Source organism: Crinia signifera, chromosome 19, assembly GCF_055691185.1.
Source record: "Crinia signifera chromosome 19, ASM5569118v1, whole genome shotgun sequence".
Classification (NCBI taxonomy): Eukaryota; Metazoa; Chordata; class Amphibia; order Anura; family Myobatrachidae; genus Crinia; species Crinia signifera.
Window position 1 is genome coordinate 104,829,347 of NC_139226.1, and position 25,347 is coordinate 104,854,693.

Sequence of the window (25,347 nt, forward strand, 5' to 3'; positions counted from 1 at the left end):
ACACAATCGCTCGCATGCACCTGCACAGAGGAGAAATCATTTCCTCTGTTCCTAATGAAAACAAAAAGCCTGTACTTACTTTACTGATGGACGCTTCCCGATGAGATGTGGGCGGGTGCTGACGTCACGTGATGTCATCCGCTCGTTCCAAGCAGGCAGGGCCATGCCTGCAGGTGTCCGGCCAGGGTTTCGATGGGCGCACCCACCATTTTTGTGGGCATACCCATGGAAACGTTAAGCGGATCCCAGTGTCAAGGGCCGGTGCAAGGCATCTCGGCGCCCTAGGCAAACCTACAGGATACCGCCCCCCCCCCCCCCCGCACCTCCTTGTAAAAATAATTACTGCCACCATGCAAAGGAGGATGAACCCCCCCCCCATAGAGGGGGGAAGCAAGCACCACCGTGTAAAAATCACTGCCACCATCCAGAGGGAGAGGATGGTGGCAGTGTCACCGAGTAGCTGGGGCGGGGGGAGGGGGGCGGCGGCTCCTCCACCCGCCGGAGATTTACAAGACAGGAGCATTGCTCACTCACTGTCTGTGCCGCCGCCCGCCGCCGAAGTTTCCCGCTGGCTGCTGTAGCTGTAGGCCAGCCTGGCCAGGCCTGATGACTTGCGACTGACTGACTATTCTGTCAGCACCTGGCAGGCGGCAGCGCAGCAAGGTAGTACAGACAGGCGGGCTCCGGCGGGGAAGACGGGGTGGGGGGACTTAATACTTACATAATAGCTGCAGGCAGCTTGCTTCTTCTTGATCCTCTCCTCTGCGGACTGCGGTAGTAGCTTCCTGCTGCTGCTGCTGCTACTGCTGCTGGCCGGCTCACTACCGCCCTCCAGTGGCCGGCACCCTAGGCAAATGCCTAACCTTGCCTAGTGGTGGCGCCGGCCCTGCCAGTGTTTACCCCCTGCCTGTCACTCAATTTGCAAATGCCCCGGTGAGTGAAAAACTTGCTGTAGGCGCTCGCTCCAGCGGTTTCTAATGGCCCCATCTCTGAAGGAGGGGGTGTCCACATGTATAGCCGCTCATGCGCATCCGAACACCCCCCACCATCAGAGACGGGGTTAAATTCGGACCTGTATGCCATGAACAGGTCTGAATAGCCCCAATATACAGTACTTCTATGAAGGTTTCCACTAAACCCCAATTATACAGTGCGCTTGCAGTTCTCCTCAGACTTTCCAAAGCACAGTTCTTCCCATGGCAGCCCGGCAGCATCTGTTCCTCCACCCCCCACCCCCACCTTACCACCTGTGCTTATTTAACTGTGACCCTGTGAGACTCATCGTAGACCTGACAGATTTTACAGGTTTGTAGGTTTCTCAATTTGCATCTGGTAACTGAGGTAAAATCCATCAAAGACTGTGAAATAACTCTGCGTCTCGCTGTATCGTACAACTGTATTACTTGCACAATCTTCTCATGTGTATAATTGGCCATACATCAGGCAGGCTGCGACCCAGCTCGTTCACAATCCTCATATATTCTTCTTTTGCTACAAGTACTTAAGGTTCAGCCTTGTTTGCCGAGAGAGTTGAAGTTATTGTTAGGTCACCGGCATAAGCTGCGTCTTATGTTCCTCCGTAAGGCATATGAAGAGTAAATGTCTATGCAAGCCATTTTCTGTGGGTTACAAAACATCTTACAGTTCAAGAGCATGTCCTGGATGGCTGGATGAATGATCATTATAGAGCTATAAAGCCAATTAAACAGACATTACAGAAGTTGCTAAGGGGTTTTTGTTATCGCGCCTTCATAACAGCACTTACTGTGACTCTGTAGAAGCTGGAACGAATAACGGTGCGGTACAGCAGCTGAGATGTTATGGTGGCCATTAGCTGAGGTAAAACATAAACATATCTCTCACATGCAGACGTGAGGGAGCCAGGATTAAAGATAATGGGCCAGATTTACTAAGCTTGAAAAGTGATAAAGTGGAGAGTAATAAACCACCAGCCAATCACCTCCTAACTGTCATGCTTCAGGCTGTGTTTGAAAAATGTCAGGTAGGAGCTGATTGGTTGGTGGTTTATCACTCTCCATTTTATCACTTTTCAAAATTAGTGCATCTGACCCAATGTCTGTCCGGTATCGGCAAATATTGTCCTAGTTGATTGTGCTTTAGATAAGGCCGCCTGGAAATCGCAGTAGATAACCTCCACATATACATACCTCCCAACTGTCCTGATTTTCACAATCTCATTTTTTTGGGATAGTCATGGCCTTGAGCAGGGATGGGGAATCTTCAACCCTCCAGCTGTTGTGGAATTACACATCCCAGCATGCCTTGTTACAGTTTTGCTATGTGGCCATGCTACAACTGTTGCAGGGCATGCTGGGGGGTGTAGTTCAACAACAGCTGGAGGGCCGAAGGCTCACCATCCCTGGCGTACAGTGTCCCGCCGTGGGGGAGAGGGGCAGTTTAAAGTCCTCCCTTCCCTTCGCTGCTCGCACATGTGCACAGCATCTAATCAGGGAGAGAGAGGGACAGAGTGCCGGCCATGCCCACAGCGACAAAAATGGAGATTGTAGGTCACGCCCCTAACTTTCAGGCGTGCACAAACATCCATTTTTGCCGTACTCCAAATTTGGGAGATATTCATATACTGTATATAATAGCAGGTATAAGGAACTATAGGCGAGATGTTCTATGCCTCAAACAGTGATAAAATGGAGAGTGATAAAGCATCACCAATCAACTGCTAACTGTCATTTTTCAAACAGCCTGTGATATGGCAGATATGAGCTAATTGGTTTATGCATAAGCAGTTCATCAAGACTGACTGGCATAGCAATAACACTTACCGGATACCGGTACAGCAGGACAGCGGACTTTCTACGTGCACAGATGAATAAGGACATCATCAATGGCCCGCTATATGTAAGAAAATATTGTTTGCAATGGTCATTATCTTGCATATCGTTTAATATACAGTATATCGTCTAGTGCACAGGTTCTCAAACTCGGTCCTTGGGACCCCATGCGGTGCATGTTTTACAGGTCTCTCCTCACAGAATCACAAGTGAAATAATAAGCTCCACCTATGGATCTTTTAAAATATGCCAATGTATAATGAATGCACCTGTGTGACCGGAAAACATGAGCTGTGAGGGACATTAAGGACCAAGTTTGAGAACCAGTGGTCTGCAGCTTGTTAGGCTGGTGTACCTCAGACCATGCTCTGCAGCACATTATGCCAACTGTACCTGAAGAAGCTCATTATACTGTGAGTGAAATGCGCGGAAAATTAGGAAATAAGTATCTATCAAGTGCTAACTGCAGAGGCTTTGCTGAACATTTCTTTTTCTGCTTGACGACACCCTGAGCACTGTGAGCAGTCTAAGTTTTTGCATATTATGTCCCGAATCACAGCAATAGCTTATCAGGCTGAAGGCACCATGGGGAGAACGACTTCCCACTGTCCTTGCACTAACCTAATTTCATGCCTCTCACTACCAAGACATATTATCTCTGCACCACCGCCTAAGCAGCAACATCAAGTGGAATGGTGGCACTAACAAAATATTTCGATGTGTTCCAAATTACAGTGATCTATTTATTCACAGATAAACAACAAAACATAAAAAAGGCTGTGCATAGCAATAAAAAAACAATCAATATAAACATAAAATCAAATTATGCACATAAATTATAGCTTCGGTCATGGCTTTTCTTGCCATACTGTAAACAGGTAATATGGCTTTGATCTTAGTACAAAGTAACTCTCTATGAATGTTTTAATTCACCGCCCTTTTGTAGATGTTAAAGTTTAGTCATTCCCGGGACACCTGCTGTGTGGTTCATAGGTCCGTATGTCCAATAAGCAGTGTATCGTCCATATCAGTCTCAGGCGATGCTCATTGACCTTAAGGTGTACGCAATGCACGAGTTCTCGGGGGAATCCAGCATTTCCGTGTTGTGCCACCAGCTCTCCACACAGCGCTAAATCTGGCTATTCTGCATTTCCACTTGTTTTCCACAATAAAAGACCCTCAAATAGTACAAAAGCAACAGTGAGAGTACACAGTAGCAGAATATTGCATCACAGGTACTATGTTGGGTATAAACTACTGTATATATTATTCATTTTTTACCAGTTATTTATATAGCGCACACATCGCTTTACAGAGAATATTTGAACATTCACATCAGTCCCTGCCCCAGTGGAGCTTACAATCTATATTCCCTACCACATGTACACACACACACACACAGACATTATAGGGTTAATTTTGTTGGAAGCCAATTAATCTACCAGTTAATTTCTTGATAGTGGGAAGAAACCGGAGTACCTGGAGGAAACCCACGCAAGCACATTGAGAATATACAAACTCCGCAGTTAGAGCCATGGTCATAAGCGTGCGCAGCAGATTTTATTACGGGGTGCACCGTCAAAGGGGTGTGTGTAGCACTACCTATTGGGTGTGTCTAACACTGCCCATTGGGTGTGTCTACCATCATCTATTGGCACTCACTACAATATAAAACATAATCTCCTGACTATTTCAGTTTTAATCTTCTAATTACTCTGTGTAACAGTACATGCACATAAAGTCAAAAACTTGTATGGATGACCCCAGGGCCGGCGCCACCACTAGGCAAATTTAGGCATTTGCCTAGGGCGCCGGCCACTGGAGGGCGGGATTTCGCCCCCCCCTTGCCGCCCGGGTACCTGTTCTGCGGCATAAAAGCTGGCGGCGGCGGCGGGGGGTCCCTGCAGTCAATAAGAAATAACGAGCGCTATCCGCCGGGCTATGCGGAAGCGCTTCTGTTTTGGAAACACTGGCTGCACGCTGATTGGCTGAGATTCAGCCAATCAGCGTGCGGCCAGTGTTTCCAAACAGAAGCGCTTCCGCATAGCCCGGCGGATAGCGCTCGTTATTTCTTATTGACTGCAGGGACCCCCACTGCCGCCAGCTTTACAGCGCCGCAGGACAGGTACCCGGGCGGCAGACACCGGGGCGCCCCCACCCAGACTTGCCTGGGGCGCTCTGGTGCCTTGCACCGGCCCTGGATGACCCAGGTATGTAGTGATCTGACAATGGTCTAGTGCAATCAGTACTATTCTTCTAGAAAAATAGGTCCAGGAACTCCAGGTCTGGGGATGGACCAATTAAAAAAATATATATAATAGAGAGAGGGAGGGAGAGATAGATGTATATATTGTATTCAGAAACAAACGTACTCACAGATGACTTTAAAATAAAACTTATGTTATTTTCAGTTACTGATGAAGTCATATTTAATTAGAGGTTCAGGAACTGAGTTCCTGCTGGTTCCTGCTGAAAAATAGGGTACTTGTGTAATATCTGGGCGCCCGATTTTTTGATTGTATGCCTTAACTTAAGGCATACAATGAGATGCGATGCGACGCGAATTTTCGGCAAAATCGCATCGCGACCAAATCGCATGCGATGCGATGGACGTGATTTTCCATAGGATTCAATGTTAAAATGGTCCTGTTCATTTCCCCACTATCCAAGTGGGCATAGAGTTGATTTTATATAGCGTGGCGAGTGCAGCGAGCCACCAAGCGCGAAGCATGGCAAGTGGACATGGAAAATGAGTCGAAGCGTGGCGAGTGCAGCAAGCCCCGTGAGGGGACATGGATTACTTAACGTGTATTCTGTGGCCCTTCACCACGCATCGGGCTCGTTTTAAGCGGACGCTCGCCACACTTCGGGCTCGGTGGCTCGCCATACTTTACAAAATCAACTCCACGCCGATGTGAATAGTGGGGGTATGAACAGGTCGGGAGTATGCTTACCCCGTCCCCTCGCGGGGCACACTGCGCTCGACACTCTTCGAGCTGACGTGGATAGTGGGGGGGTGTTAAATCGCATTGCAGATCGAATCGTATGCAAATCATATGCAAATATTGCTTGCAATTTGCATACAATTTACATACGATCTGCTGGGATGTGCCGTCGTGAAACTAAACAAGTACCGAGGATTTTTGTAAGAACTTACCGTTCAAACCCCTTTCTCGGAAGTGTGCCCGCGTGGTGACAATCGCAATGTACGTAGCGGCTAACGTAACTGGCGTAAGCAGTGGCCGCAAAGATGAGGAAGTAACATACATTTTACCAAAGACTTTTGCTCTTTAGAACTCTATTCCATTGAAAGAAGCGCTGATCAATTTTCTCTTTTGTCCATCCTGGTGACACAGCTTGACCTTGGGATGTAGGAGGGTCCGCCAGGAGCAAGGCACCTATGCTAACATCTTTGAGAGGCAGGCTCCTCCCTTTGGCATCCCAGCATTCCTCAGTTCAACTTCAAAAGCACACTGGAATACATTACTCTGCGCCCAACATATTATTATGCAGGGGCGGAACTTGTGAGTGGTGGGCCCAGGTGCAAAAATGTAATTTGGGCCCCCCTCCTCCACCTCCCCAACCCAAGATAATGATATGCTGCATGGCACGGGCCCCTTAGTCCTAAGGGCCCGGTGCAATGCACCTGCTGCACCAATGGTAGTTCCGCCCTTGTTATTATGCACAATCAGAACATAACCACATAACATGACAACACATGAAACGGTATCACTTACTGAGCCTAAGGGAGGGATCACTGTGTCACCGGACTGGACTCAGAGAAAGGGGTTCGAACAGTAAGTTCTTACAAAAATCCCCTTTTCTCTATCATCCATCCTGGCGACACCACCGACCTGGTGCTATGGGCATTAATCCTGGAGGGAACTGGCCTGCCCACTTTAGTGTAAGCAAAGGCAATGACCAACCTTAACCACCTACCAATGGTCTGCTTAGAAGCTGGCCACCATCTCATATGAATAATATTCAAGAAAGTGGGGTGAAATACATCCGCGCGTTTAGCAGCCTATATTCTTTTTGAGGAAAGGGAACCACCTAAACTCTCTTGAATTGACAACACAATGACGCATTTCGATCCTTAGTGAATCTTTATCAAGGTGTCCTTGATAAAGATCCACTAAGGATCGAAATGCGTCGGTGGAGGCTCTCTTTGCATCTATACCCGTGGAGACCAACGGCTGGCTGGACAGAAAAAGGTTTGGGACACATAGTGGACAAGGAGACGGGGCCACATTCACCTTGTTCTACAAATCCAACATCATTGTGCCCAGCCCTGACCGGTCCTATACAGCTAAGTGGCTCCATTGTGGTATTTTCTGTTTTTACTATTTGTTTCATTGAAATAAAGGATACTTGTTTTATTATAAAAAGTATCCACATTGCATCATTTTATAACTCCTTCAAGCTGAAGCAGAAGGGAGAATACCTAAGGAGAAAGACCCTTTATTCCATTCAATCAAAACATCTTTCAAAGTGTGAGTAACCTGGTGAGGGGGTTTGCCCCGTCACATAATTGAACAAGAGTTCCGTTCCTGGCATACCATATATATGGTGATATGCAAGTTTAAAATTTTTACCTTTGGAGAAAAACGGCAAGATTCAGAGAATAATCAAACAGGGGAGTAATATTTTTTCATTTGTCAAGCGCCCAAATTCATATTTTGAGGTCCTTCTTTCTATATGTGTCACCATCTCATATGGATTTTCTAAAATCTTTTACTCTGTCCAAATAAATGCGCAAAGCGCGAATGACATCCAACTTTTTAGTTTGTCCCTATGTCTATCCTCCTCCAGATGATGAAACACTGGAAGAACTATCTCTTGGTTCAAATAGAACCCTGACACAACTTTTGGCACAAATTTTTGTACTGTCCTCAAGACAGCCCTGTCTTAATGAAAAAACAGAAATGGTACCTTACAAGCTAAGGCCCCCAACTCAGACACTCTTTTTGCTGATGCAATTGCCATAGGAAAAGCTAACTTCCAGGAAAGGAACTTCAGGTCCGCCAACTGCAAAGGTTCGAACGGAGGCTTCTGTAGCATGGACAACACCAGAGAAAGATCCCAAGGAGCCACCGGCTGTCTATACGGAGGTTTCAGACATATCACTCCTTTTAGAAAAGTCTGCACTTCAGGTAATAATGCCACTATTTTCTGGAAAAATAAAGACAAAGCAGATAACTGAACCTTCAGTGACTAAAGGCTTAAACCTGCTGAAAAGCCATCCTGGAGAAAATCCAGAAGTCTACTCACTTTAAACCTAGATGTGTGAACCTTTTGTCTCTCACACCATCTTATATAGATCTTCCACACTCTATGATAATTTGCTGCTGAGACAGGCTTGCGAGCACTGAGCATGGTCTTAATCACAGAGTCCGAGAACCCATTTAACAAGGTTGTCTCAAAAGCCAGGCCGTCAAATTGAGACGACCTAGGTCCTGGTGGAAAAACGGGCCTTGTTGTAGTAGGTCCTGTCATCGTGGAAGCTACCATGATGCAATCGATAACCTCAGAATGTCCAAGCACCAGGACCTCCTGGGCCATTCTGGTGCAATCAAGATTACCGTCGCCCATTGAGTTCTCACCCTCTTGAGATCCCGAGCGATCATCAGAAAGGGTGGGAATATGTAAGCCAGGTTGAAGTCCTATGGAACGGTTATGGGATCCACCACCCATGCCTTCGGGTCCCTGAACTGGGAGCAAAACTTGTGAACCTGACAGTTGTGTCTGGAAGCCATAAGGTCCACTTCCCGGAGTCCCCAAATATCCACTATCTCCTGGAACACTTCCCTGTGTAAGGACCATTCTCCCTCCAGCAGCTCCGACCTGCTGAGGAAATCTGCTACCACATTCCGCATCCCTGTAATGAAAACAGCCGACAGTGCTGGAGCATTCAGTGGAAAATCCGAGCCACCTCGTGCATCGCCATTCTGCTGCTCGTGCCTCCCTGATGGTTGAGACATGCCACCGCCGTGGCATTGTTTGACTGTATCCGAATGGGAACACCACTCGATTCCCTGCCTGTGGAAAAGTCTTCCAGACAGCCCGAAGTTCTAGAACATTGATCGGCATTGATTCTTCGCTGGTCCACAAACCCAGACTTGTGTCCGCTCCCCACCCTCTGAGACTGACATCGGTTGTAACCACCAACCACTCCCAGAAACTGTAGTTTCTGTGTTGGAACCAGATGAGACGTTGGAAGTTTTAAATACCAACCGTGATCCTGCAAGAATCTCTTTGCCACTTCCAGATATTCCTGTAATTTCTCTGCCGACTCCTCTTTGAATATCAGGTTGTCCAAGTGAGGAATTATCACAATTCCTTTCAACCTGAGAGCCGCTGCCATGACAGCTATCACTTTTATGAATACTCTTGGTGCAGTGGCCAAACCGAATGGGAGAGCCTGGAACTGCAGATGCATTTTGCCTATCGCGAAACGCAGCAAAGAATGATGTTCTGCCTAAATAGGTACGTGTAGATACACATTTGTCTATCAAAGCCAACAACTCTCCTGGTTCCATGCTTAGGAGTATGGAAAAGCCTTTCTTCCATTCTTCCCTCAGAACTGGGAAAACTACACCCTTTTCCAGAAGTGACCTCTTCGCCCCCAACAGGGCTTTTCTCAAGCGAGGTTCCTTCGGCAATGGAGTATTCAGAAATCTCTTCGGAGGAGCTCCTCTGAGATTTATTCTGTATCCCTGGTAAACCACCTCCTGAACCCAACTGTCCTGGGTGGATGATACCCAAGTGTCCTGGAACTGTAGAAGGCGACCCTCCACTCTGCTCCCAGAACAGAAAGTCTCCAGCCCATCATGCAGAGGGATTTTCCTCACCTTTGGAATAATTGCTTCTTCAAAAAGGCACCAAAACGGGATCTAGGCGCCCTACCTTTTGTGGAGGGAAATTTGCCCCTAGCCGACTGTACTCTATTGGCCGTACCCCCTCGAAAGGAAGGACTAAAGGAGGAACGAAAAACCCCAAAACTTGGAGCTTGCTTGTTTAGCTGCTGGGGTGGGAAGAAAAGTAGTCTTACCTCCTGTTGCCTGCTTAATTATAGACTCTAACTCAGATCCAAAAAGAAGCTCACCTTTAAATGCCAGGGTTTCCAGAGACTTCTTGGAGTCACTGTCCGCCTCCCATGCCTTTAGCCACAAGGCCCTCCTGGCCGTAACAGATGTGGCCGATGCCTTGGATGCCATTTTGACGCCCTCTTCTCCAGCCTCACACACATATTCAGCTGCACACTTTAGTTTTTTCTGCTAAAACGAAAGCCTCTGACTCCGCACACAGAGAGCTGGCAGGACGCGCTTCTGTTAGAAGTTTCACACTGCAAACCTGCACTAACTAATGTGAATATTAATAAAAAAAAAAACACTAGCTACTCTCAATACGGCTGCCTACCGCAGCCTGTCAGCATAGCCACTCCGATGGGCACCTAAAAACAAAACTGAAGAATGCTGGGATCCAGAAAGGAGGAGCCTGCCTCTCAAAGATGTTAGCATAGGTGCCTGGCTCCTGGCGGAGCCTCCTACATCCCAAGGTCAAGCTGTGTCACCAGGATGGACAAAAGAGAAAATTGATCGGCGCTTCTTTCAATGGAATACAGTTCTAAAGAGCAAAAGTCTTTGGTAAAATGTATGTTACTTCCTCATCTTTGCGGCCACCGCTTACGCAGTTACTTTAGCCGCTACGTGCATTGCGATTGTCATCACGCGGGCACACTTCGCTTGTCACAACTTTGCTAAGAGTAATAGATGGTGGCATGGACATAGGAGGTTGGCGTGGACCTCGAAAATAACCCTCGTGGATCGCCATACGCTACGTAAGTTCTGTAGCGCAAGTGGTGGCCGCAAAGATGAGGAAGTGCGAAATGTAGTGCTGGTATTGCCAGCAACAAGGAGATGTTAATTAGGGTGTTTACAGCATTAAGGTGTGCCTGTGCACCCCTCTTACTCAATGTGCGCACGCCTATGGCCATGGTGGGAATCAAGCCCATGACCCCAGCCTTGTGAGCGAGTAATATTAACCATTATACTGTCCATCCGTGCTGTACTATATTCTAGATATTTTCTGCATCGGGCACAAATGGATGTTATACAATCTGTGCTACAGTGGTTTGTTAGTACTGTAGACTTGGACCGCACCTGAATTGTGAAGAGCAACTGGGGAGAAATTGCGGCTTTTAGTTGGCAGCCCCAAAATTGTAATAACATTTTTCAAAGTTCTTATTTTCATGTACAAAAAAGTCATATTATTGTGTAGTGCTTCTGCTACATCCCTCCTAATGAACACGTATGCATGTAAAGGTGTTTAAATAGTAAAATATGGGTAATAAAGGCTTTCCATTTTTCATGTAATTTTCACTGAAGAGCAGAAAGATGGGTTACTGATGTGGGACATTAAGGCTGATGTTGTTGAAAAACATTTAGGCTTGAGAGTCCAAACTCAAATCTACATTGCAGTGTAAAAAAAAAGCTGTTTAACATTTGTGTGCTACATGCAAAAGCAGCCAATATTTACCTTGCATCCTGTATACTAAATAAAGGCTAACGCTGCTGCTCACCTCTCTACAGAGAATTCAAGGGTTGTGCCCAACTGAGCAATTCAAATGTTGGTCTGATTGGGGCGCGCACAGCTGCTAGCGCTGATATTACTGTTATGTTGTTATTTTGATGGGCTGGTAACTAGTGGAAAAATAAATGTATTTGTTCCCCTTGCATTGCATCATGGTTTCTGCAGGTGAATACTGTACTTAAAGATGTGGCCTCATACATCTTTCAGCAGTTGCATCAAACAGCCCCTCTTCATAAGCCAGACCCTGGGACGTTGGGCATCCTCTTTTGCAGAAAATGTGTGTTATGGGGCCTACACATGTAGAGATTTTGCTGAGCGTTGCTAGATGGCTCAGCAAGATTGCTCAGCAAACAGCACTGCACAGCGATGTGCCAGCGCTGTGTGCTGAGCGATCTGTCAGGGCCAGTATTCTCAGGTAAGAACACTGCCCTTACTGGCGATCTAACTAGATTTATTGCTTAGAAAATGCCCTGAAATCGCCCCGTATGTATGCCCATTAGTTGCAACTCGAAGCAACTTAAAGCAACAGGAGGCAGTGCTGATTAATTTGTAATGCGACACTTGCAGGTCCTAAAGTGGTCCTGGAGAGGTGATGGAACTTATTTCCTCAGCTACCTACTCCTCCTTTCCATTAGCCAGTGATAGGGCATTACCCTCTGCCATGAAGCCCTTTAGAGCATTTCTGCTTTAGTACATCTCGCCCTCGGTCTTATTTATCACTGTTTAAGGGTTCAGGATGGTTTCATGCACATCACTTAGTTCACTCATTGCAGAGTTAAAGTACGTTACCCATGGGATAGCCACAGAATTGAATTCTGGATGTTGTACTGGATTTTTTGCTAAAATACCAAGCTATGTCCGCTGATTATCAATGTATTAAGCACTATCACAAAGCTAAGTGCTATGTAACCCTTTGAGTTCCGAGTGAATTTGACAAAATAGAAGAGAAATATGCCATATTTCAATCCTTTTTTATTCATCATAATGAGATATAGGAAATCTAACCTTTTTTTTTTACACAATTTTTATTTGAATTTATATAACAAATGTGACCGACGCCGGCATTTCTAGCAGATATTCGAACCTCTCTCACAAAGATTTTGGCACTCAAAGGGTTAAATCTTATCCAAAATGTACTTATTTTATTCAAAAAATAGACAAGATGGCCCAAATGTCTCAAGCGGCAATAATTTAAAATGCAAAAGCAGGTTGATTTTGCCATGGAAATGATTGCCGCTTTAGAAAAAATGGGAAAAGCCTAAATCTCTAATTTTCACACCCTATTAAAATTGTCTTAATGATTATAAAGAATGCGTGATACTTGGAAGGAAGGGTGTAAATAGCATAGTTGCAGGGATACAGCTGCTATGGAGCCCAGAGCTGAGTGGGTCCCATCTTCAGTGTTTATGTTCACTGTGATAATCAGCTATACAGCGATGGGTTGTTGGGCTTGGCTACAGTATGTTACATTGTGTATTTAATGCTCCCTGTTTCAGATAAGCCTCTACCCCAGGGACTATCCGGAAGCATGTTGGGACTCCTCGGTGGCGTGGTGGCGGCATTTCTCATAATCACGGCAGCAGTCAGCGCATTTCTGGTGCGAAGGAAAAAGCAGAAGCAGCGATCAGACACAGACAGCGATATGTGAGTGTACAACTGGACAGAATAATACAGCTTCTCAGTGATTATATGTAGCCTTCCTGGCTTGTGCCTGTACAAAGTGTGCACTGTATTGGAAATGTTTTACAACAAATGGCTTAGATACCTTTGCTGTGCTCTGCAGATGTAGGACATTACATTGGTGCTGGTCTCCTGGTCTATATTGGTGATCTGGCTCTACTCCCATTATTTACTGGAAGTGGCTGGTCTTTGTCACACACACTGTAGCTTACACAGTACAGTAAACCCGGAACCAGGGCCGTCTTTTCGTATGGGCTTAATGGGCACTTGCCCAGGGGCCCCAGGTGTATAAGGGGCCTATACTGATAGCTGAGGATCCCCTTTTTGAAATTCGGCCCTGGGAAACTGGAGATGTCCAACTTCAAAGCAGCAGTCGACATCTGACCTGTTAATTGCAATTCCCAATCATATTTCTCAGGTTCTCTCTGACTTAAGAGTTTTTCTGAGAGTATATTCCAAGATCTGGGACTCTCCCCTTTCTGTCAACACTAGCGGCTTGTCTCTATCATGCCCAGAACCAGAGATATCAGCCTTCCAGCAGCCAGTCCCTGCTCCAGCTCCAAACGTCTGGTGTACAGTATTATATTTTTGTCAATGGATTGCTCTGGCTCCTGATCTCTGATACCCAAGTCCCCAGCACCTCCTGAAAGTTGGGACTCTAGGTTTTTGTACTATTGAAGGCTAAGAAATCTATTTCCAGATAATGGCGATATCTGCAGTCAAACAAGCTGCCCTTCAACCGGAAAATTACGAATATTAAGCCCACTCCATTATCCAACCCTCCCCTGCTTATAAAACACTCCCTACCTCCCTGGAAGTCATTTACAAGGGACCCTTCATTCAGCTCAATGTCCCCTTCCACACGTTAGTGTTCATCCTCCCACCACCTGTGCAGTAAAGGAGTAATTAGCAGAAGTTACTGCTCCAGGTCCTACATGTTGAATGGAAGATAGAGCATCCCCTGCCCCCCCATGGAACATCAAAGCTGCTGCTGATAGCACCCCCCACCCCTAGAAGGGGAGAATGGGTAAGGGCCCCAGTGCATTGCTTTGCCCAGGGGCCCACACTGCTGTTAAGACGGCCCTGCCCGGAACTATACACATACTTACACAATAATGCAATGAACCTAACTGAAGTGTTCTACAATAGATGGCTTGCATAGACATTTACAACACTGCTACTTTGCCCAGATTTCAACACATTGGGTTCAATCAGGGCTACTAAGAGGGGGAGGGGGATAGGCATGTGCTTCTTATCCGGGCCTGGGTGAGGGGAACCCGCCAGTTGTGCATCAGGCAGGGAGAGAGAGCAGAGTGCTGCTGCAGAGCTGTAGTATCCCATCTACAACAGCCCATCACATGCTGCTGTGCGATGAACTTGAGAGTAGGAATGGCCATCGACCATCGATGATTCCAAATCATTGATCGTTTCTGGTAGAACAGTTTTGCCATCAATGGGGGAGAACCGGATCAATGTCAAGCATAAATGAATATTATTATTTTTTTCCCCAAGGGTCCGGGACCGGTGATGCCCTGCCCCAATATTTTAATTTGCTCTCAGGCCAATCAGTCAAAGAAAATGTATGATGATCTATAGGTAAACACATTGATGGTCATCCATTGCCACTATCGATGGCCAGTTTCACTATTGCCGTAAATGGCAACCATCGATGGCAACTATGGCCATCCCTACTTCAGAGGGTCCAGGGAGCAGCACAGCCTCTATACAGTGGACAGAAGTAGTGTTACCAGGGGCTACCGCACTAATACCCGCCATGGATAGCGGCACACATAGGGGTTTATTTACTAAGATAGGAGATCTATTAAAGAGGTGAAATAGCAACCAATCAGAATCTACTTATTTATTTACCACATTCTAGAAGATAATAGATAGAATCTGATTGGTTGCCCGTAGCAACCTCCCATCTTCAAGAAAACTCTCATCTTAGTAAATAAACCCTATAGTATAAGTGTATTCATTTGTGAAGGGAGCATGATCGGCCTTCCCCAATTCGGTCATACTCCCCTTTCCCTTGCCTTGGGTATCACGTGCCTTGGCCTGAATTACAGTTTTCTGAATGTTATTCTGCAGTTATCCCAATGACGTTCATTCATTCTGTGCCCATTGCTCATCAGGTGCATGATGACGTCTGTAGGAACTATTACGCTGCCCAGTTACAATGCACTTAGAGCAGACAGCCATCACCAGTGATGTAGCGAGATGCAGATAGATCATTATAACACTACAGTATTGTAAGTTTCGCACATCTTAAGTTTCTTAACACTGGAGCCACACAAAATAACCAAGTAAGGGCACAATTACGTGTCACACATGTCACGCCAGGGTGTAAGCTCTGCATTAACTATAAATGAGGCCTAACCGCTGAATGTAGCAATATATTAGAAAATACACTCCAGACAGAGCTCATTAGATTAGCAATGTACTTTGAAATGTCCTTCCAAAAGTAATCTGCATGTGAAATATTTTGCAGTCAACACCAAACAGCAGATGATTACAGCACATCTACACCGACTGCAAAATGCATTTACAAAATAATGTGCTTATACAAAGAGTATAATCATCACTTTGGGGGATGTATATCGAGCCTTGGGGAGAAATTCATTGCAGTAATTGCCAATAGCAACCAATCGGCTTATCTTATTTATCTGGCACAGTCTTCAAAAGGACTGAAGATGATGAGTTGATTTGCACCTGCTGCACTTTGGACCTTATGTTGGTCCGTTCTACACATGTGCATACGCTGGGTGTGTGTGGCCACAAGATTGCAGGCAGGGTGCGGGAGGCGGCGGCGGATCGTTGTGCCCTTGGAAACGCCCGGTGACCATCGAATGATGTGGGTGTTCCCCCACAGCCTATGAATGGATGTTTATGTAAAACATCCATTCGCAGCCCATGCGAGCGTACGCGGCGTGCGAGGGGGGCGTGCGTATCGGCATTCGCAGGGCGGCATCTGGTGGACCCACAAGGCTGTGAATTTGCAGCCTTGCGAATCAACCAGAATAACCCCCTTTATCTCTGGCATTTATTATTCACAGAGGCAGGGGGACAGGGTTCATGCCAGCAGCTCACAACGCTCTGGTTATGCATAAATGGGGGCATGCCCACTAACCACAAGACCATGCCCTCTTATTTCGGGAGTGCCTGCATTTGTCCAGGACCATCTTAACATATAGGCTCAACGGGCCCCAAAAATCTCAAGCGGATTGGGTTGTGGGCATCTGAGCTTCTTAGGAGGCAGTAAAAAATGCTGCCTTGTCACTCTGATTGTGATTAAAATGCTGCACCGGCTTTTGAGCCAATCAAAGCTCGTGTACCATTAGCCAATCAGAGTGGCTGCTGGTACACAAGCTCTGATTGTCTCACCAGCCGGTGCTGTATCCGCCATGGGCAACTCCATGGTGCCCAGCATGGCCGCTTCTATCCTGGGAAGGTCAGACTATTGCACAACCGCAAAACGGAGGGGGGGGAGGGGGGGGGGGCGTGGGACTGGACCGTAAATCAGTCCAGGGCCCAAAAATTCCTATTGCCAGCCCTGCAGGCAGCATTCCCTTCCTGCTTCCCAGCCAGCAGCCAGACAGTAAATTGCTGTCCGCATGCTGATTTTTGGATGGCTCAAGCCATCCACCAATCAGAGTCCAGCATTCTCTACCTTCCTACAATAGGCAAGCACCCAGCGGCTAACTCACAATATCACAGGTTTGTGGCGCAGTCATCTCACCCCTCTCACCTCTGATTCTCTACCTGCCTGTCAGCCTGCAGCCAGACAGTGAATGGCCATCAGTGTGCTGATTGGTGGACGGCTGGAGCTATTCCCCAATCAGAGTGCTGACAGCCGTTCACTGTATGGAAGCACAGGAGAAGCATGTTATGAATTTTTTTTTTTAGTCTAAATGTTTTTCCTGTGAATGGGTGTGGAGGGGCCTCAAATGCAATGCTTTGCCTGGGGCCTACAATGTGGTTAAGATGGACCTGCATTTGTTCCTCTTCAGGCTTATGGAAAGTTGGTGAGTATGCATAGGTACATGGTTACTGAGCTAGGGAATATAGTGGGGACTGTGTTTTTTTTTTTTTTTTACCTCACTCCTTCATTATTGGCGAGATGTACTAAGCCTTGAAAAGTGATAAACTGGAGAGAAATAAACCACCAGCCAATCACCTCCAAACTGCAATTGTTTAAACCCAGCCTGTAACATGACATTTAGGAGCTGATTGGCTGCTAGATTAGTACATCTGGCCCTCTATCCCTCTACTCCTCTCTTTCTCTCTCTCTCTCTCTCTCTCTCTCTCTCTCTCTCTCTCTGGGGTTTATTTACTGTACTAAGATGGGAATTTTATTGCAGAAGGGATGTTGCTATGGGCAATCAATAAGTGCTTATAAATAAGAAGCAGGAACTGATTGGTTGCTATGGGCAACACTCCATTTTCAATAGTTCCCATCTGAGTAAATAAGCATCTCTCCCCCCCCTCTCTCTACCCCCCTCTCTCTCTCTCTCTCTCTCTCTCCCTCGCTCTCTCTCTCTCTAAATATAGATATATTTATTTTTTTCTATGTGAAGTTCTTATCCAGCTCTGTGAAGTGATTTTATTAATGCAGACATAGTTTATTTCATTTTACGTACTGTAGATATATATTACCTCGGAGCCGGTGATATATAAGCAGTCAGCTTGTGGTCTCCTTACTCATATATATTATCACTCAATGATCTGATGCTGTAAACATTGCCCAATCTCATCCTGCTGTTTCCTGTCCTTAGGGTAGATCTTCCTCCCGCTCACAAACCAGCCCCGCCGCCAAAGAAAAAGTCTGAGATGAAGACCCACCTAACAGCTCACGATATTCAGGTACCTGCCGCCATAAGCACACCTACTGTACAGTATGCCTAGTACAAATTATAATGCAAAACACACATAATTGATTGATGGGCGCTTCTTTAAATAGAATACAGTTCAAAAAATGCAAACATCTTTGGTAAAAGGTATTGCTAGCGGCAGGGAGGTCTTCATAAGGCTGGGCGCAGAATTTGGGGGTGCCTCTGCACCCCTAATACTCATTGTGCACACGCCTATGTAAATATATGCAGGTCAAGATTATTTATGGGTTAGAGAGGTTATTGAAATGAGATATAGGGTGGCAATTATGCATTTGTATTAGTGTTCCTTGTTGCCTTCCACTATGTTAAATGACTGTTATTAGTTTTCCAATTGTGTGTCCCTCCTGGCCCCCCTAGAAAGGTGGATACGTCCACCACATCCCACCCAGACCTCCTCATCCCCCTTGGCTGCCCACTTACAGAGTGAGTGGACCAAGGCACTGAATTGAGTCTTCGTATGCCCACAACTGCTGTTACCGGTTTCAATATCTGTTTTACGGCACTGTATACTGAGGAGGGGAAGGGGGGGGCACAATCACCACATGATCATTCAGCCACGCCCCCCACATTCCCGTCGGCCACACCCCATACACGTGATCAGGGTTCCCACTTCCCACTGCCACAGGTGGGTGAATAAAACTAGGTCAGTATATGTTGCACTGAGCTGAAGAAGTGGTTTTAGTGGGACTCCTGTATATGAGAAAGCTTCACACATTGCTGGCTTATCCCAGTGCAATACAAATATGTAATTTGTAATCAAGTTCTGATGTTCCCTCACTCACCCCTGTTCAACCCTGCTTGCTGCTCAGTTGGATGATGGACACACTTTTTTTTTAAAGGGGCAATCATTTACAAGGCATGGTTTTGCCTTGTAAATGATTGCCCTTTTAAAAACCCTACTTACTAACTGGTAGCTAGAATTTGATTGGTTGCTATGGGTACCTTCTCCCCTTGTCCTCTTCTCTAAGAGTGCCCCAGAAAACGCAGGTTCAGGGCTGCTGATACAGGGGCGGGGGGTGGGAAATTGGGTTGGTGGCATTCACCTGCTCGCTGGGCTCCAAACACCCGCAGCCCAGCGGGCAGACCTGAATCATCTCCTTGGTACATCTCATCAGAGAACACAGGGCATATGAGGACTAAGCAAACTTGATGGAGCTTATATCTTGTAGTGCTCCTACCACATAGATAGAGTACTGTACAAAGATAATTGTAGTGCTTTGTGATCATGGTACCAATGCATCCTTTGTAAGGAAGAAAACAATATCATTAGAACACAAGATCCACCTGTGGAATATCAAAATGAACAGAAATAATGAAACTCTGCAGAGATTAATTTGGCCTTAATTAATCAAGCAATTATAAAAATCCAATGCACACATAGATGGTTATATGGAAAACTTGCTTCCTGTCATCTTCAAGAATTAATTAGTGTTTAGAAAAGTGTCAATTAGACACACACTGGGCTCAGATGTAACAATAATAACAGAATGTGGTGAGATGTTTTTGAGTTGCAACTGAGTAGGACGGGGTTCAAATTAACTTGATGGTTCTGGGTCATGTCTTAAAATGAGTTTTCTTGATGTGTTATTTTTTTATTTCTTCATAGCAACTACTTTAATACACGTGAAGGCTGCACGATTCCAACAGCGGAACTTTAATTAACAAAACTTTATTTGTACGAGAGTATCAGTACACTCATGACTAGTTGGGGCAATTAGGAATGCAGGGAGCATGGCTGTGGGGGTAACCAGATGGCTCATAGACAATGGTCCTTATTCAGATCTGATCGCAGTACAAATTTGTTCTCAAAATGGGCAAAACCATGTGCACTGCAGGTGGGGCAGATGTAACTTGTGCAGAGAGAGTTAGATTTGGGAGGGGAGTGTTGAAACTGAAATCTAAATTGCAGTGTAAAAATAATGCAGCTATTTACCCTGCACAGAAACAAAATGACTTACACAAATTTAACTCTCTCTCTGCACCTGTTACATCTGCCCCACCTGCAGTGCACATGGTTTTGCCCATTTTGAGAACAAATTTGTACTGCGCTCAGATCTGAATAAGTGTCAGCGAAGCATGGGGGTCGACGCAAAGAGGTGTGGATATTGACACAAAACAACCATGAAAAACACATTTTCCATATTTTTATGTGGCAACTTTTGCCATGTCAGTGTTTTGCTTTGTGATGACCTTTGATCACTGTTGAACTAATGCAACTCGAACTCTTGTTAAGGTCACACTTTTCACCTTTTGCTTAATTGCGCCAATGCATATCAGCCCAAACTAGACAATATTTACATGTTAATACCAATTTGTGAGACTATAATATTACAGTACCGTCAATGATCCTGATTCCACCGCCTTTCATCTAGTTTAATATTAAAGTGACACTGGATGCGGCACCGGGCTTTCTTTTGCAAAGTTGATTTCCTTTGAGGTTGAATATCTTACGACTCCAGCAGCTTTGAGCAGCATCCTGGCATATAGCCCCTCATGTAGATTTGAGTGCAGTTACCTGTCTATATACAAGTCAATTAATATGCTGGTCACACAACATCCTGGGTATGAGCTATGTGTGAGAGGAGAGATACAGTTATATATATATACATAGACTAGTGGTAAAGAGAGGTTTACAATCGCCCAAATCTGTTATTCACTTACTTAAAATTCAAGCTTCCCCTGATGACAGGTCTTCTTTAAGCTGACATGTTGGGCCTGATTCATGTTGACCCCCTAAGCAGCATAAATGTACTGTCGCATTCGCATGCGAGTCTACGGGTAAAAGATCATTTGTTGGTCAGTGACCATCGATTTATTGTGCCAACCATTTGCAGATAAAAGCCTAGACTGACTTCTATTGTGAGCGCCTGGATGCAGGCGGGGTTGGCGGGTGACCTCCTGTGATGCCAGCCGCCCACCCTGAACTGGCTTGTCGGAACGCCCAGGAAACACTGGCCTTCCCCGTGCTCTAGCGCACTGCACGTCCCCCGTCTGCCCGGCTGTGTGCGAACATCTCGGCGAGTGTTATACTCACAACATCGGCCCCCGCTGCGAATTCGGCCGACTTGAATCAGGGCCATTGTACAATATCTAGATATATGATATATGTAGCAAATGATCGTGATACAGGATAATAATTAACTGAAATCAATCTAATCAGTATCATGTATTATGGAAAATGTGGTAGAAAGATGACCTTTGGCCTCTATGAGCCATCATTTATGATTGGTCGAATTGAACTGTGATACTGATTGGCGTTGGAGCAGATTAATATTACTGAGAACAACTATTAAACATATGTACGGTACATATCTGTAAACTCCAGTGACTAGAGAAAAGGAGCATTAATAGTATATATTTTATTAGCCAACAGTAAGATTACATGGATGGCAATTGGCTTTGCTCTGAGTTTCTGCTTATAAAAAGCACCACAATATCTGCCCCAGAATATGGCCTTATACTGTACATGGAGCTAGGCTGCCATTGATACTATTCTGTTTTAGTGATGTGACCAGATACCACCAAGTACAGTAAATAAATAAATTAATTATTCTTATTTATTTATTACCAGTTGTTGGGCCAGATGTACTAAGCTTCAAAAGTGATAAAAGGGAGAGTGATAAACAGCCAGCCAATCAGCTCCTACCTGTCATGCTGAGTTTGAAAAATGTCAGGCTGGAGCTGATTGGTTGGTTGTTTATCACTCTCGATTTTATCACTTTTGAAGCTTAGTGTGTCTGGCTCAATGGCAGTTATTTATATAGCGCATACATATTCTGAAAGGTGCTTTACAGAGAATATTTGAACATTCACATCAGTCCCTGCCCCAGTGGAGCTTACAATCTATATTACCTACTACATTTACGCGCACACACACACATTCATGCTAGGGTTCATTTTGTTGGAAGCCAATTAACTTACCAGTATATTTTTGGATTGTGGGAGCAAATTGGAGTACCCGGAGGAAACCCACGCAAGCACGGGAAGAATATACAAACTCCGCACAGTTAGAGCCATGATGGAAATTGAACCATTACACTGTCTGTGCTGCCCACATAGTATTCAAATAAATCACTATATACTTAACTGTACTTAGAACACAGAACATATCTGTAATGGGCTGCATTCCACACAAGTCCTTAGGTCTTGGAGGGTCCCACGCCCTTCTTATCACTGTCCTTGAGTTCAGGTGGTAGGAGCTCCATATTGCTGGTGAATGAACAATGGTGCCTGCAGAGCTAGTAAATGTGAAAGCTAGTGCTGGGCCAGAGTCTGCTGTCTGAGGAAGGGAGCATGAGATGAATTTGGAGAAGGGACACTGCAAACAGGCCCCTGTCTTCTCCACTGACTACTGGATATCCTGACTGTGATATGTCAGTAGTGACTTCATCAGAGATTCCCTCCAGGCTGTGGAAGTCTGTGTTCCAGACTGCTGTGAGGCTGAGTTGTCTCAGATTTCCCCCTTCTCGGACTGAGAGGTTCAGTATAACATGTGTACCAGCAGCTGGTATGTCAATAGGGGCAATCTGAGACAGGCTTTCCTGGGGAAAAAAACAAATAGCAAATATCCACAACGTTGTGTATATCCGTGCAATTCTGATATCTCCCTGTCGGCCACATAGGAGTTTTTTGGATGCCCGCTGGGCAGCATCTTTGCGGATGTGTGCACAAGATAACAGCCTTATTGGGGTATGTATCCAGAATTCCCTGTGCATGGAGGAGAGTTACTTATTTTAGATAGGCCTCTTGCACCTTGTGTGGAGTAGGTGTATACAGCACCAGTGGTGATGGTTGTGGCTGCAGATGGAATAACAGTGGGTGGTGCTCCGGGCCATTGCTATGGTGTTCAGTCCCCCGCTATAAATTTGTGCTCTCACTCTCATACTTTAAAAAGATACAGTGCACATCAAAGACGCATGTCAGAATAAAGGAATGTGGCCGCGCAACAGTAGCCACATTTCAAATTATGCCCCACAATAGCACAATCATTATTTAGTAGTGCCCTTGAATCATATTACACCACAAAGTAGTGTCCCTTATTCACAGTATGTCACATTGTAGTGCCCCTTATACACAATACCCACATTAGCACCCTTTAGACATAATGCCCATGGTAATGCCACTTACACATTATGCAGCATAGACAAAGCACTATACTTACCTGAAGCCCTGCACCTTTTCCTACTGCTGACCAACAGCTGCTTGTGTTATGCACTACATACTCAGGCTCCACTTCAGCTGCATACCAGGAGGAGGGGAGAGCGGGTGGGAGGAGCTGAAGACTGGAGTGCATTCAATGACAGAGAGGAGGGAATAGAAGGGGGGCGTCGCTAAAGACTGAACACAGTATTAATATTATTAATGAGGTGGCAGAGATTAGGGATGGCCATTGTTGCCATTACCATCGATGGTTGCCATCGATGGCAATTCTGCAACTGGCCATCGATAGTGCTAAACTATGCAATGGCTGACTAAAACATGGGGGCGGAGCTATGCTCAGTGTCCCGGCACTGTGAAAAAAAAAAAAAGCTTTTTGCTGTTCCATCGATGGAGGGAAACCATCTCGTTCTCCCCCATCGATGGCAAAAGTATTCGACATCGGCCATTAACCATCGACGATTTCAAATCATTGATGGTCGATGGCCATCCCTAGCAGAGATTGGGACCCGCTCCTCACACTGGCAGTCCTGCTGCTTGTCAGACAGTCTGACAGATGCAGCATCCACCAGCAATTGCAGCAGGGTAGTAGAGCAGGGAAAGTGCTTCTCCAGCTCGGAACCTCCTGTTTGCTTTGCTATGTGTGTTGTATCGGCACTAGTGGAGGGGCTATTTGTGCAAGCCGTGTTGTTACTTGCATCAACATATGTTTCCAAATCGGCTGGACTTGGAATCAGGCCCGTAATTTGCTAATTCTGCCTGAAAAATAAGTTGTCTCAATATGCTATATATACTGTATATACTATACTAAAGGAAACAAAGTCTATTGAGCAAACACTATGGGAAGGTACACTACATAAGTTAAAAATAAAAAATGTAAATAAATGATAATCACTTTAATCAACACACAAAAACTATGAAATGTGGTATAATCACCAATGTATTAAATATTTACAGTTAGTAAGTGATTAACAAACCAATATTACATTCTGCAGTTTGTGGATGCTTTATTAACACTTTTACAGCAGGGGTTCTCAAACTCGGTCCCTGGAACCCCACACAGTTCACGTTTTCTTGGTCGCCCGGCAGGTGCATTCATTACTCATTGACACATGTTGAAAGATCCACAGGTGGAGATAACTATTTCACTTGTGATTATGGGCTATTTTCTCTAAGCTTCAAAAGTGATAGAATGGAGAGTGATAAACAGCCAGCCAATCAGCTCCTACCTGCCATGTCACAGACTGTGTTTGAAAAATGTCAGACAGGAGCTGATTGGTTGGCTGTTTATCACTCTCCATTTTATCACTTTTGAAGCTTAGAGAATCTGGCCCTCTGTGAGAAGACCTCCCCCTGATGCAACTATCCATATTTACCATGTACTTGTCCTAAACCGTCTTGTACTGTAATTTGATATATGTTTTTGCTCCTAATTATGCTTTGTAAAGCGCTGCGGAATCTGTGTGCGCTATATAAGAAACTGTTAATAAATAAATAAATAAGACCTGCAAAACCTGCGCTGTGTGGGGTCCCGGGGACCGAGTTTGAGAAGCTGTGCTTTACAGCTAGAGTGGAAGAGATGACAGCTTGCTGCATTGATTATGAAATAACAGCCTGTGCCTGTGTTTGTATGTGTCTGTGTGTCGCTGCCTCCCTCAGGTTGTACACCTGGACCCAGTGAAAGCAGAGGAGGAGATAATTGCACTGCCCATACAGACTCCGTATTATGATATGTCACCATCAGACAGTGCCCCCTACTGTGATCAGAGGGTAAGACACATGTATGTTGAGCACTACATCCAATAGCAACAGAAAACAATGCATTGGTATTGCCTATGTCTATTTGTGCACCTACCTATCATTTACACAATCATAGAATTCATTTTCACTCAGACCTTTTGTTTCTTTCACTGTAACAAGAACAGAAACCATTCAAAATAAGTTCCTAAAATTAAAATGTCTGATTCAGAGATTTATGAGTATTACTGCAAAACTATTTTTTCTCCGTGCTGTAAGATGTATAGGAATAACACAGACTGTATACACTGTATATGTTTAACCCTTTGAGTGCCAACATCTCTGTCAGATGCTCAAAATATCCACTAAAAAATTGTTATTTAAATTAAAATAAAAAATGTTGTGTAACAAAAAATATTTCCTGTATAAGGTAAACATTACAGGTCATTATGATGAATAAAAATGTTTGCTTGGAAAAT

The 25,347-nt window shown here is 45.2% G+C and overlaps 1 protein-coding gene across 5 annotated transcripts in view; it reads left to right on the forward strand.

Annotated features, from left to right (window-relative positions):
• The window catches only part of NECTIN1 (nectin cell adhesion molecule 1), a 173,446-nt gene that overhangs the window by 129,072 nt on the left and 19,027 nt on the right, over nucleotides 1-25,347 (forward strand). For 2 of the 5 annotated variants that reach the window (XM_083163064.1, XM_083163069.1), the window contains exons 6-8: nucleotides 12,899-13,046; nucleotides 17,858-17,945; nucleotides 24,791-24,912. In XM_083163064.1, coding sequence (XP_083019190.1) covers nucleotides 12,899-13,046; nucleotides 17,858-17,945; nucleotides 24,791-24,912 — 358 coding nt within the window. The remainder of the gene's footprint in view (nucleotides 1-12,898; nucleotides 13,047-17,857; nucleotides 17,946-24,790; nucleotides 24,913-25,347) is intronic. The other 3 variants (XM_083163065.1, XM_083163067.1, XM_083163068.1) reach the window with 2 other exon arrangements.